Here is a 15,597-nt window from a genome sequence, read left to right on the forward strand (position 1 = left end):
GGGTTCCAGTAACAATAAAGTGGGGAGTCCCCAGAAGTCAAAAGGTTGGGAATCACTGCTATAGGCTCATTATATATGGAATAATGTATCCTCTGCCATACATTAGAAGGATATTAAAAGCCAACCAAGGAGTTCTGTGACCATATTGAAGATGAGGCCAGATCTGCACATATCTACATGATAGTTGGCATGGCACATAGTAGCTAAATATGCCAAGCAATTGCTACATTTGTAATACATCTGTCCATGGGGTCACCAGTTTTAAGCAAATCAAAAATGCCTTTTCAATTGAAAGTGCAAAGTAACAATAACTACACATTGGCCACTGCCTCTATGTATGTGGTATGTGTGTGTGTGTATATATATATATATATATATATATATATATATATATATTAGATCACGTAAATGTAAATCAGATTTAGAAGATTGGAGTTTGGAATGTGTAATACCATGCAGAGAGATAATTACTTCCTATAGTGGTATGTAAAGAAATGTGCAGTCATAAATCTCTCCGTTGTGCTTATAACTGTTCATTTACATTTGTTCATGATAACATTTCATAAGAACAAAAAGTGTTTAACTTGGAGTTGTAATTATGCTCTGTGCCCTGCATTTAAACATCGCACTGGTGGTGTCAACAGGACCTTGATGTCCAGCAGCTACCTGAAGCTCAGCCCATCCAAAACCGAATTTCTGTTTGCCAAGAACAACAAACAGTAGAAACCTGATTCAATGACATGAACCTTGGTGCTTCAAATCTCAAATTTCACTGAATGCCAAGCAACTTGGATTTACCATAAATAACAAATTCACAATTGAGGAACATATTGTTTTGTTAAAAAACAACAACAACCTGATACCAAATCTCTTTTGTACAAGTGACTTTAGAAATGCTGTTCAAGATCTTGTACTCTTGCATCTGGATGGTGACAATGCCCAGAAAGGGCATCTTATATACCACAGCATGCTGCAACCCCATCCTGAAGGACCTCCATTGGATCCACTTTCCAGCCCACACCATCTTCAAACCCAGCTGCTTCATTTACAAAGGTGTCAAGCCCGGCATCCTTCACTTGTCTTGTAGACAAGCCAAACATCTCTGGTGGTTCTCAGCACACCTACAGCCAGGACATCATCAGACTGCAGACTAAGAAGTGTTAAAAATGAAAAAACAAAGCAGCAGTCCTTTTCCATTTAGGCACCCAGAATCTAGAACAACAACCCTGTACCCATCAGGACTACCCCAACAGTGCTCCAATTTAGGAAGAGTTAAAGATGAACCTCCTTAAAGAACACTGCATAAAAAATAATGTAAAATCTACAAACAAGCTAGCTCTCCTGTCACTCATTGACTTTATGCTTGTCTTTGATCCTGCACAACACTCTCCTGCCTTTTGGATAAGTTCGCTCTAGAGAAATAGCACATACATATATGAATTCACGAGTCAATTGGACTAAGCTATTATATTAGGTACATCATTCTGTTTTATTAAAGGTGACTAGAGACATCACAATTTGGTTGTACTGAGGCCATTGGAGACACATTTTTGAACTGTGATTGTAGGGTTCCTTGTATTATAAAGAGTTTATAACACCAATAGAGGTTTAATGTACTTACCCAGTATTGCAGGCTTCATGGTCCCAAGCAAACATTGAGCAAACCTTTGGTTTCTGTGCGGTCTGCCTAGCAGAGACCAACCACTGAACTTCAGTTGTGTGCCAGAGGCATCATCAAGGCAGTACTAGGTGTTGAAGTGGGGGAGATAAAGGTGACTGGGTTGTGAGAAGGGGCAGGGCAAGGGTGGTGTTGGGGAGCGTTGGAAAGATCATTAGCATCACTGGTGTATCAAAGACCCCCGTAGCCTCTGTGGTGAGGGGGGTCCTGAGCTCCACGGGGGACCCCTCAGCACAGCACCTGGCCTGAAGTAGTCTAGAGGGGGGCACCCTCCATGTTCTTTGCAGGGGGGCTCCCTACAGTGTCGTTACACCACTGGTTAGCATGTGCTCAATTGGGTAAGGAAAGAGAGCGAAATAGAAAGAACCAAGACATGCAGACTCATTGAATGATAATTCACAAATGAGGGCAAAAAAGAAAATACATTTCCACGGTGTAACCAATGGAAAGATGCACACATCCAATCTAAAACAACAGTGAAACCTAAGTGATCCAGATATGGGAAACCACCCAATCATGTGAAAACATGAGAAGAACACTGGGCAGTGTAGAAGTATTGATTACAGTGCAGCTAAAATGGTCAGCAAGAATGCAAGAATTTTGATAGGTCGCTTTTTAAACCAGAATAGGAGAGGGCATGCTGGTTTAAAATCCGAAGGACCTTTAAATCAGAGCAGTCCTTTTTTCGGCATGACCCCATGCTGTATTCAATTAATCAGGAACATCCAGGCGAAGTCCAGCAGGGACAGACCCATGTCAGAGTTTTAGGATAACCAGCGACCAGTTAAAAGAGCACCAGTGGGATTAATTTATGCATTTTGTTTCTTATTGGATTATTTTGAAAACCTGGTAAGGATCAAACCATTCTGGACATATTGCAGACAAACCACGCCCTATTCACCAAAGTATTTTTGGTCATTAATGTATGCTTATGGCCAAAAATGTTTATAAACAAACGCCTGGCTGGAATTTATGACAGGATTTGTGGCAGGTGATAATGGTCAGAAGGTAGCCTCAGCCACGTTTTCAAGGATGTAAAGGGAACAGACCAAACCTGGATTTGGTGGGAGTTTAGGGACACACTTTCTCCACAAGGAAAATGTTTTCCCTGCAGATAAAACACTACAAGAAAAAATAAACATTGGCAGAACAGGGTTTATTACCCCTGCCTGAAACCTGTTCTAGTTAGATTTCTAAATAAAGGGAATAGGAGACCCCGCGGAAGATGCCAAAGTAGTACAATTGGAAACTAGTCCTACTTATGTGAATGCTCGAGAACGGGAAAAAAAAATTGTAAATTCAGGCAGAGATGAAAATCTGCGTCCGTACTTTCATATTTTTTTAATCCCTCCCACCATCACTACTGATAGCTAGGCTGCAGTCAGGCTACCGGATGTTTTGGAGGATTTTATGATAACAAAACGTTTCATTCGTAGTATCGATATGAGTTAAGAGCGATTTCACCTTCACAATCCACAAATTGGTATTAGACCTGTAGGTAAGGCGTCAGCGCTGTGCTATTTGTTGAGCACTGATTTTGGGTTTAAGTATAACTTAACTAGGGTAGAGCCCATTACAGATTTTCAGCATATCCACATAAAATAAATGTGCATATAATTAATCTACTTCGAAATAATTTAAAATTTCACTAGTTAAATTGAAAATCTGGTGCTGGGCCAGCACTCTCAAAAAACCCCTTAAAGCACCTTCTTTATAAAGTGACTAACCTGGATTAATCTGCATTTCTGTGGTACAGTTAGGCGGGACAAGGTAAGAAGATGACAGAAAAGTAAAGGGGCCACTTGTGGGTCTCTTAGTACAGTTACCGGCTAGAGTTGAAATTCTTATTATGTTCATGAGAGGTATGATCAGACTGCTGGTACCCCACGGGGCTTAGAGCACGCCCTGCATCTGGCGGATTCAATAGACTACAACTCCATCCGGCAACTGGGAAACACATCCTCAGTGATGCAAGCCTTATATATGCAAATATCACTTTAGTGTGGACAAGTGCTCCATTTTAACCTCACCATCATGTTTCAGGTTCTTTCAGATACCAGTTCACATCCCCCGGAGTTTATCACTACAGCAGCGGAAGTGTCAGTTATACCAACAGCTTTTCCCTGCAAGGGAGAGTCCGGGTACTTCCGGTGCCTGACAAGGAAGTTGAACTGCATGTTCTCGTTGGGGGACAGGAGGCTCAGCATAATCCAGGTATTTCTGTTTTCAGAAAGGTCTATCCTCATCTCAGCGCAAGACGTGTATTTTTAAGTTGGTGAACATTATTGCATGGCATGTGAATATTAGGCGTGAACTTCCTTTAACTGCTATGTCTTTGTGATATCTTCAAGCACAGTAAATACAAAACATATAATTGTGTCTACTGTCTTCGTGCACTTTTTAAATGCTTGCAGATAATGCTACACTATAAAGAGATTATAAATGTTACTATAGAATGGTGCCTCCTTATTTATTTATCTAAAAACTGCCAGGTATTATGTCCTAAGGGGGATCTCTTTCCCTTTAAAATGCAGGTAGCACTCTGCCTGCACAGAGAAACATGGAGTGGCTTTGAAGCAGCCTCTCTTCATTTCATTGAATAAGATGCCCCCAGGGCGCAAGTTTCCAGCTGCCTGGTCCGGGGGAGACGGGCATATATTTTATAAGGGTGGACTGTCCCGGTTTGCATCTGGTGCACCTGCTTAAAGGTGCTCCATGACGTAAACACTGACAGTGCACCCTTTTCATGATATGGCTCCTGGTGGAAAAAGTAATATGGGTATCTCAATTTATGACCAGTAGGAGGGTACTAAGGAGTATACTCTAGGATACAGTACATTTTAAATAGCACAGTATAAGTTTCTTGTCTATGGGCATTAAGAATACGTACTGAATACCTAAGGCATTGGGGTAATGTGTTGAGTAAAAACTATAGAACGTATAACAGAAAGGTTGGTATGAAGATAGCTGGGAAAGTAGCTCAGGGAACGTATCATTTACAGCTGATAAATGTGCTGTTCTGGAGGCTATGAGATTGAATACCACCAAGACTTACTCATCTTTTCATTATTCTAAGTTTGCTAAATTGGGAAAACAAACAAAAGATTGTGTCACTCTTGTGGAATGTTTGAAATATACTCATTGTCTAGGCTTTCTACTTCGAGAGGATACTTTGATTAAATTGCATAAAAGGACGCAGTCGTCTCACCCACATTAGGTAGCCTGGGGCATCATAGGCACAACATTAGTAGCTGGTCCCATCTAGAGATCCTACTTTGAGCAATCATAGATGAATATGTCCTACAAAGGCCACTGTAGTTAAAATTGTACTGAGTGAGGAAACTAATGACCGATTTAATACTTACACTGCCTCACATTTACAAGATCAAAATGGGTAAGGATGGGTGGTAAGTGGAATATGACACGTCTATCATCAGTCAACTTGTGGTCAACTTGTCTCTTTCCTATACTCCACAGCCTTGCAATTAAAGGGCTTTCATCAGGACCAAAGGGACCCACCCACTTGGTGAACCTACATCTAACCACTGAATGTGTTTTTCATGTGTAGAAAGAATTGAGTCGATCAGAATGCTAGGGAATAAAAGGATACTGAAGTTTGCCAGGGAGTTACCTTGCACTAACTTGGTCATTGTTGATAGAGCGTAGAGAGGCCTCATTGCTGTCTGGAGATACAGTGAGTAATCTCTTTTTAATGTACACCTGTAATAAGTACAACTGGCGCTATCCGTCAAACACCTGCAAAATTGAGTGTCGTATTAATATCTGCTATTTGCAGTGCTTACAAATGGCATAATTGTGGTACTTAGCACTATATAAAACATTTTTATTAATATCACCACCTGTGCATGGTATGCATTACTGGCTGTAAAAATACTGACCATTGCAGAAGATAAACTAATGCTCGGCGGTCCCTGCATACCTGGCAGTAGAACTCTATCAGCTATCCTGATTATAGGGAAAATACAGAGCCTAAAAGATACTGCAGTGGCTAATATATGTGGTGACTAAACTCTCAAGTAGTAAAGGAGATGCGGGTCGGGATCCAGGGTGACTGTGCCCGACTACTGAAGTATCAAAATGCTAATGATGGTGGTTTCGTTTCACGGTGAGAGGTACATTTTTGTTGATGTAGCTGCTCAAACTGTAAGAACTCACAGGTGTCAGCCGGGATAATGTCTAATTTAGTCTTTAATTACTGCTGGCAGCATTTAAGATTTTAAGTAAAGCCATGTCGCTGTAAGTGATGCATACTTGCAGTAATCAGGGGTTTACAGCTGGGTTATTCAATAAGTAATTCCACTTAATGACCAGTAACCCCTCTCTGCAGCTTTCCAATTCAATGTATATATGCTCAGAATACACAAAAAAGAAACATGATGACCTCTCTGTATGTCTAATGACCACCACTTCAGTTGACCTTATGGATGGTTATCCTAGTTTGTAAACATGCTCTTCTGAAATATTTAAGTGTTAGTGACTCCTCATGCATTAAGTCTCAGTTTCAGAATCCTATTCTAAGATAATTGACTAACCCTAAGTGTCTTCTGCTCTTCAGGACCTGCCCCAGCCCGCAGGAGAAGATCCTCTCCTGAGTGTGTAGCAGATGAACCTGTCTGCAGCCAGCTCATGAATGCAACTTCAAGTCAAAATCGAACTGTCTTCGAATTCTCTAACTGCTACTCCGCTTCCATAACAGCAATCACTCCATCCAATGGCACAGTATTGGACCCAATAACACTCAGTGGAACCGGCTTCAGCAGCGTTGTATGTGCCAATGAGGTATAAGACTAGTTACACTTTGTTAATCTTGGGCTTATGTGGTTAACAATATTTCTGAAAGAGCATCAGTAGTCCCTAATGTTTGTTGTACTTTTGCTATAGGGAAAACATGGGTCCATAAAATGGTGGTGGTTTTAACTGACTGTGTTCCTGCAAGAGCTATAAGAGTCAAAATAATGCACATTCTGCAGAATTTCAATAACAGTTTGTAAGTTGTGATCACATTTTAGCATAGAAATAGAAGATGTATTCAAATACAATGCCAATCTACAAAGGGGAAAGAATATGCATGTTACCTTAGTATGGAACTCAGACACATGTGTTTACTTTAAGGAAATGTTTGAGGCAGTATTATTGGAGAATCCTTGTAGAAGGATATGGTAATTCCCATAATACCTAGGAACATTTTTCAACACAGCATGAAAGCAGAGTATGTGCAGCTAATCACGTCTTATGGACCTTTAGACGGGGAAGGCTGAGAGCGAGTGGATCACTACCTATATCGAAGCAGTGGTGTTTTATAATATTGGTAAACTAAAAGCTGCTGTAAATGTTGGTACCTTAGAAAACGTTTGTAGATGAGCTAATGTAAAGTTATGAAAAGTTTGCAATCAAAATAGTTACAACAAATAACACAGGGGGTAGAATGAAAAATGTTGTGGGAAAGTAGAGGAGACAGTACCGGTGGCGGGGAGGTCAGTAACTTCTAAGGATGGAAGCACAGGCCGATGGAGAACAGGTAGTTTGGTGTAGGACAACTCGAACAGTTTTTTCTGATAGCATTATTATGAAAAGAAATGGTGTTGTGGAATATGTGCTAAAATGAAGGACATGCAGGTCAACATATCTAATGATGAAAGCAGAGAGACTGAGCAGCATAGAATGAGGAAGGTGGGAGGGTGTGTATGGCTCGGACGGCTGTGAGCAACGAAATGATCAATCAGTGTATCAAGTCAGTGAGAATAGTGAAATCCAAGATTCATGTATCATCATCACTATTTGGACTAACTGAATTGTGCAAATATAACACATCTGTCTATTTATACATTCTCCATCATTACAAGCTGAATCACCAGGCCTACCACAAATTACAAAATGCCAAATAAGACACACCCACTCTTATAAATAAAGAAAGTAAATGGAGGACCATTAAGGGAGGATTGTAGAAGAAGGGGGTTGATATTAAAATAGCTGAAACATAGACTGATTATGACCTTGGCGGATTGGATACTCCGTCACAAATGTAATGGATTTCCCACCCGCCGTTTTACAAGTTCCACATGATATAATGGAACTTGTAATATGGTTGACAGGATATCCGTGACGGATATCCTGTCAACCATATTACAAGTTCCATGTTTGTGACATGTTTGTGACGGAGTATCCCATCTGCCAAGGCCGTAATCAGGACCATAGTCTGTAAAAAGGCATGTAGCTGATGAATTTATTTCCATACTTGATTGAGTGTTCATAGATATTTCTTCACCAAATTATAGGCAAAGTAAGAGCTTGATTTAGAGTGTGGCAGAAGGGTAGTCCATCACAAACATGATGGAGAAGGGAGAGGTTTGTGAGAGGTAAATGCGTCCAGGTTTCTAGGCAGCGAAAAGCAAGTTATAATGCATCTCTTTTCAGCATATGCAACAAAAAACTACATTTACCATCAAACTATATTTGTAGTACGAAGGACAATGGTGCATGGTTGATTTCCATAGCTATTTTCTTACCCAATTTATTGAAATTAGGGCTTTTATGCACAAGGGAATTCTAATATGGGAAAGAGCTACCACAGCTTAATGCAGTAAACATGAGCTGCAGGGAGATACTTAATTATTGGCTATGTTCCACTTTTGACCATTATTGACCCAGACCTTGTGGGCTTCAAGGCACTATTTATAGGTGAATTAGTTAGACTATTAGTCATGTCAAAACTATTTCTTTTGATTTGTGCCTTCTGCAGCTTTGCACACAGCTGCTCATGGCTGTATTCGAAGCCATGCATTTAAAGAAACTTTTGATGCAACTGTAAACTTCAGCGGGTGCATTGCACCATATTACAAAGAGGTTTCTTAGACATTAAACATGCCAGGTGGGCTGTTGTATATATGCTAAGAACTGTTAAATAATTTGTCAATGCCCAGAGTCAAAATAGGGTAGTGAATACAGTAAACAATTCTGGGACACCACGCAGAATTGTGAATTTCCCTACACCATCCATTCTCTTAGGCACAATCTTATAGGACGGGGAAGCCTAAATTTAACTTTGGCACATTGTCATAAGCTCTCAAATGTTGTACCACAAATAGATGCTGGATGAGACACCAGCAGCAGATCATAATAGTCACAGGCAGACAGAGCAGTGATCTTGATACTGATGGGTGCCTGAAGTCTGACACAGCAAGTGAGAACAGTTAAATAAAATATCATGAGCACCAATCCCTGTGAATGTGCATCTAATAAACATAAACACATGTATTTTTTTGGCAATTGACCTCTGTCACTTTAGCAAGTGTAAAGCTTCCAAGTGGAAAACAATCTCGCTAAGAAACAGGTGCAACTGGCAGCAAGTAGCGCCTTGAAAGAAAAGCGTGGGAGGCTGCTGATCTGTTGGAGACACTTCTGTTTCTGATGCCAGATTTGCTTCATGGACACTCATTAATGTGTGTGGGTCTTCCAATAATGGCATACATGCCACAACTCTCTGGCAATGCCCTCAGCCCTTTGTTTGTTAAACTGTAGGCTGTAGTTGATGGTCACATCCAGAATGACCTCCTTTTCTCCCACGTGAAAGTGGCTCATGAGCACCACTAAGCCATGTATGAACACAATTTTTTCTTGTCATGCAGTGATCATGAATGACAGATGACATTTACTGAGAGAGCACTTCCTGGTATGAATTCAAAAATCCTAGCACTTATACAGTTCAGGTTCAGTTGTTCAAAAAAGGAAGAGAGCAATTTCGATAAAAAGCCATATTTTGTATAAAGTTTAAGTGATGATTTCCAAGGGTTTTATTATTTTTGTCTGGCGGGTTACAGTAATGGCAGTGCCTTGATTGTAGCCAGGCAGGCCACCTAGCAGTAGAGGGAACTACGAAAAAAAGAATATAACGCACACGTCTACAGACTACATAAGACAGTGGACAATTTGTTTGGCCACTGACAGAACAAATATTGTACCTTTATCTTTTTACCTAGGTACGTTTTCAATTTGTTTTGTCATGTTTCTTTATACAAAATGCATTGCCACATCCAATATGGCTAGCATTGCGGCTGACCTTTTGGGTTTCTAGCCTTTTTTATATTTCACCATTACTTTCTAATACTTGATTGTTGTAGGAGCTGTGGGGAACTTGACAATATTAAATAAAATGGTTGAAAACCAAAGATAATTTTCGGTTCCAGAAAGCACACATTGCCATAGTAGCCTCTAGCACAAAGGGAATTACTTTCTGTGTGAATGTGGTCCTTGCTGAAGTGCCGTATGCAGTCACTCACAGTATAGTAACCAATGGCTGAAGTGGGCTGACAAATTGCCGCATACTGTATATTGATGAGCGGAAGAAAAATGTGAATGCACAACAGACCAATTAGGGAAATAGTTTGGCTGAAAGCCCCTATAGGTATGTGTAATTTATATGTACAATTGTAGTAAAATCAAAAGGTCTTGGCTAACTCAAAACAAAAAAAATAAGAAAAAAACTATTCTGTTTACGAGCACGCTCTTCACTGTAACACTTAAAAAGTGTTCTCTCATACCTCTAATAGATCTGAAGCATATCAAAGAACCGATTTATGAAAGGTCTGGTCAACATCCGCCACAATGTAAAAATATATATAATAAAGCGTAATGCACAGTACACGTTTTTAAAACTCGTTAAAAATAATGTGATATTGATGGCTCATCTTGTCGACGATTTCACTTTCTTGCCAGACGGATAAGTACATAGTCTTCTCTGCAGACTAGGGGTGTCCCACAGGGCGTGCCCTGTGATGCATTTTCTGGCTCACCTGTGACTGGGTATTGTTCCCTTTAAATTGCTTGTTTGTACATATACCTTAGATGGATATCCCGAAAATCTGGCATAAATCTGTCCCTCCTGATCACAGGTTGAACACTCATTGTGAAAACATCTCCACGTGTTGGGCTGTTTGTGCTTTTCTGGATTTTGCCCTCCAAAGGGTTTCTATCTTCCTGTGTACCTCTCTAAATTGCCAAATGAAGGACAGTTGTATGCGTGCACTCTAACTCAGTGTGCTTTACCTGTATCTCTAATGTATATTTTTCAGGTGAAGATTGGGAGCTATCCGTGTACGGTGCTATCGAGCAGTGAACACGGGCTCACGTGCACTGTGGACCCACAGAACAGTATGGACATTGGAACAGCAGAAATGGTATCCCTAAATGTGCATAACCTTGGCGCTGCCATCAACACCTTGACCAGGGAGTTTGATCGCCGTTTCGTCCTCCTACCCCACATGGAGTCTGTGACCCCTAGTATTGGGTCACTAAGTGGGAAGACCAGACTGACCATCCACGGGTCGGGGTTTGCAGCTCAACAGAGTGGGATAAGAGTTACAATGGCCGGTCATCCATGTGCCGTTGTGTCTGTTAATTACACAGACTTCCAATGCGACACCTCAAGAGCTTATGAGCAACAAAGTGTGGATCTACAAGTCTTTGTACTTGGTATCCCAGCTCAGTGCAGGGGGTCGTGCAGCTTTTCATACTCCACAAACGTCACATCAAGCATCTTGAGTGTCGTGCCCACCGTCTTGCAAAATGTATCTACTGAAATTGTGATTGAAGGAGAAGGGTTTGGGTCCAGAGCTGAAGACGTCCTTGTGTACGTTGGAGATGAGGCATTTGGAGCAACTGACGTCAGTGAAAACAACATTACTTGCCTTGTGCGCCCGCTTCCTGCTGGAACCTACAATCTCACGGTTGTAGTGTTAAGCAAAGGCCTGGCGGATGGTAGCCTTACCCTTAACAGTCCTGCCGAGGCCTCTCTCTCACCACGCTCTGGAAGCATCATGGGTGGCACCACTTTGTTCATAACAGGAAATGGATTTGGCACGAACAGCACTAGAGTGACCATTGGTGGGGAATTGTGTGACATTTTGTCAGTCACTCCTGGAGAAGTGCAGTGTATCACACCAGCATACTCAGTTGCAGCAGAAGCAGTAGCAGTTCAAGTTGTTGTTAATTCAGTTGTGTACCCCCCGTTGAGCTTCTCTTACTCGCAGAATGATACGCCATACATCACGTCTATTCTTCCTGACACAGGTATTTATATGTTTTATTTGTTTCTTTCTTTTACTTTTCCTATAAAGAGAATTGTTCGTCCTAAACTTTACCACCTGGTTTGCATTTTCTGCAATCTGGTTCACTCAGTCCCATCACTTTGATCCCACAGCAGTAACAGAGGTGGTTTGAGTGAAACACAAAGGAAAGCTAGAGGCGTCACCCATTGCCTTAGTTTGTGTGGTCCTTGCCGTGTCCAGTGGCTTAATCTTCTCGTTTCATTGATATTTAGGTATCAGAGCAGACTGTAGAGCTTGAAGAACATGTCCAAACTCACTTCAGGGCCCCCTCCCTGTCTGCAGAGTTTACTGGCAAGATAGGCCTACCACGGTGGCTGGGTCCACGAGCGCCTGTACCAAAGTGACGGTGACAAGGACTTGTGATTTTGGAGCACGCCCTCTGCTGCGGTGGCTTGTTAGAGAGGATAACTATGTTTTTGATCTGGGACAGCCATCGATTGTTGCTCTTTGAGTATGGGATCGAAATAGATTATCGTCCAGAGTAATAGCAGACAACTTTGGCTTTTGATTCAGAATTTCAGAATGCCTTTTGGGCAACTACCTCGTTGTAGACTGAGATGACTCCTGATTTAATGGCCTGTATCAATATTTGAAGGTTTAGTACCAATCGCAATATAACACAGGGAGAGAACATAAATGTGCGACATGTTAAGCATCCATTCGTGCTCCGCCTCCCTTCTTATGGGCGCATACGGTAGAGTGCATGGGTGGCCACTATGCAGTTCCTGCAGGTAGAACGCTTTGAGTGTATTATGATTTATCCCAGTGAAAGCACTAAGCAGGTCACTCCACGTCTGGTTGCTTTAGTTCCACTACAGGGTCTGCATTTTTGTGGGTCTAAATATAAGAAAAATAATGTAATTAATTTGTCACATTCATGAGTAAAAGATGTACTTTTGTTTACATACTGGAAAAAAAGGCAACTGAAATGGGCCATTTTAAATGTTTTAATTTGTTTTCTTCAAAACCTTTAGGTTATAACATTTTACACTATACTATTACTGATTCCTTTATAATAAGAGTGATGTAGTGTATTGCCGGGTTAATACAATTACAATACACTTCCTTAAACTAATCAATTGTGGGGAAAAACAGTGCGTACAAGTTCAAATGTAAACTGTATACAGACCAGCCATGGTATGAAAATAAAGTAAATGAGTCACGGTCTGTATACACATTATTCGATTTCAGTTATGACAGGCTATAGTACAACAAAGCGTAAGACAAATGATAAAAAAATACTATTTTTTTTCACAACGGAGCGGAGCGTGGAAAGTAGCTGCCCTGCATTGTGTGAAGGAAAGAAAACAGTACACCGCCATATTTATAAAAGATTACACGCTGATGTCCTCTTTGGCGCTCGCACTAGCAATGGCTTCTATGACGGATGCTTGCCCGCATACAATGGCGCGACGGTGAGACTTTGCCGTCCAGCGTAGGCCTTGTACTTACATATCTTGGGGATTTTTCAAGTGCAACCTACCCTCCATCAGGCGTCTTTTGGCACTACGTAGGAATTTATTGATACGATAAGCACAGGGCCATTCACAGACCTTAGTAGGTAAACAGTCAGGTTTTTAGAGGTTCCTAAATTCAAGCAGGGAAAGTTCTTTATGAGCGTTTAGTGGCTGATTATTCCACAGCTTTGTGCCTTGGGTAATGACGGCTCTTGCACCCCATTTCATATATTTGGCTTATGGGAATACAAAATAGGCCTCGTATTGTGATCTTTCAACATGATATATATTGTACTTTGAAAACATTTTTCTGATAAACTGGGGTCCTGCTTCATGGAAAATCGTATACATAACAGACCCTAACATAGCCCCTGCAGCCCCTGTTGTGCAAGGGGGGGTTCAACCCTTCAGGGGGCGGCGATCCTTCAAAGAGGAAGGGAGCATTCAGCCCAAGGCCAATGAATATCTTTGAAATATGAGAGACTCACTGGCCCTCATCACATTCCGCAGGGAGGCCCATTATTTTGTGTTTTGTGCTTATACATGATGCAGGTTTCACACCCTTCAACCTATAGTCTTATGCGTAACCAAGAGCAAATTGGGCAGACATGAAAGATGTGTGCTTTAGGGTAAAGCACACATGTTACAGGCATGGGTGTCATTTAGGCGTCGCCAGGGGTCACAACTGCCACCCTGGCTTGCCCCTTGTGACCCCTGGCTCTGCCTTTGCGACCCATGGCCTCAGACGTGGCAAAGCCAGTGACAGGAACTCACAGGCAGCTCGTGCTTATGGACTTCCGTTGCAGCTCTACTTTCCTTGTTTTTTGTAATTTTTTTCATTACACTAATAGTAAATAATGCTACATTATTCACTGTTAGTGTAATAAAGAATGGAGTACAATATAGCTGGAAGCCGAGGTGAGTAAAACATGCTTTTAAATGTAATGCTTGCGGCTGAGAGTGTGTTTATGTGAGCGACAGTTTGTGTGTGTGAATGCATCTGTACATGTAAGTGTGTGTGAGTGAATGTAAAAGTCAAATGGCGTGTGATGTCACTTCCGCCGCCACTGGCATTTTGCTGAATTGGCGTTGATGGTTATAGGTGGGGTTTATCAGGTAAAATACCACTTGGCCACGGCCTTGCACCTACTTTTATTTAGGGTTAGGATCTTGAAGAAAGCCAAGTCCTCCTAATTTAGTAGATATGTCTTTGTGCCAAATTCTGAGGTTTTAGCCCTGGCCGCCCCAGACCCGTTCTCTTGCATACATGGACTGGGGCAGAGCGCTAAATGGTTTGAACACAGCACATGGATCCACTTTCAATGCAAAATAGCTTTTGCGTTTGAAAGTTAATCCATTCCTGCTGTTGGTGTCACATTGCAACATTTACTGTTGCTCAAGCACCAGCTCATATCCCTTATAAATCTGTTCCAATGGATTCCCCATTTCACACTGGTGTAAAGAGCCTGCTACTTATATCTAGGGCCATATATCATTGGGAGACATATGCTATTTGCTTACCAGTACAATAACATGAGACATTAAAACAAGTAATAATGGAAAAAAGCAGGATAAAGATACCCTGAATTATGTGCAGATGTGATCACCTGGTGTGGGTTACAAAGCACAGTCTGAATGCTGTGAGTATACTGGAGTGGAAGCTAGATGCTCTAAGATTGTGGAGTCCGGTCCATCCAGTGAGCACGATTCCCTTTCGATTGAAACGGTGGAAATACCCATATTCCAGGCAGGACTTATCTGCCATCAGTTATGGATTTGATTGTCATTTTTTCCTGACAATAGAAACGTTACTTACATGTCCCTGAATGCAGCTGAGCTTTTGGACAGGTTCGGACTGGTTCGGACTGGCCCTACCGGGCATCGAGCATTTTCCAGGCAGGCCTGCAGGATGCTGTGACCATGGACAAGGCTGTTTCAATATGTCTGTCCTAGAATACCGTTCCAGGCAATCTTGGCCTGGGCGATGGGTTGGATGTAACTTAATTTAGACTTCTGCGAAACTATACCTTGTGCAAAGGAATTACAGTGTCGCAGCAGACAAAATTAATAAGTGCAGATCAACTATGTTCGAGGCACGTGCTGGGTCCTTCATTTGTGCTGGTGCCATACTGTTCAAGTTTTCTGTTGTGAATACTTTCTCCTTCTAACATTCCTTGCTTGCCCAAGCAACATACAAAAGCAGCCTGCTCACCGTAGTGGCCTCTTCCTTGGGTGGACCTAGCCTCAATGGCTGCATACTTGAAAGTGAGTGGAAGTCGCCAGAGCTGGCCCAACCCACCTGGCTGCTGAGTCCTGGTTCAGTACTCAGAGTTTCTGG

The 15,597-nt window shown here is 41.7% G+C and overlaps 1 protein-coding gene across 2 annotated transcripts in view; it reads left to right on the forward strand.

The window, feature by feature from the left end:
• Positions 1 to 15,597, forward strand: part of LOC138282759 (fibrocystin-L-like) — a 455,872-nt gene that overhangs the window by 209,075 nt on the left and 231,200 nt on the right. For both annotated transcript variants that reach the window (XM_069220630.1, XM_069220631.1), the window contains exons 38-40: positions 3,722 to 3,892; positions 6,255 to 6,478; positions 10,768 to 11,764. In XM_069220630.1, the coding sequence (XP_069076731.1) occupies positions 3,722 to 3,892; positions 6,255 to 6,478; positions 10,768 to 11,764 (1,392 nt within the window). The remainder of the gene's footprint in view (positions 1 to 3,721; positions 3,893 to 6,254; positions 6,479 to 10,767; positions 11,765 to 15,597) is intronic.

Source organism: Pleurodeles waltl, chromosome 2_2 (genome assembly GCF_031143425.1).
Source record: "Pleurodeles waltl isolate 20211129_DDA chromosome 2_2, aPleWal1.hap1.20221129, whole genome shotgun sequence".
Taxonomy (NCBI): Eukaryota; Metazoa; Chordata; class Amphibia; order Caudata; family Salamandridae; genus Pleurodeles; species Pleurodeles waltl.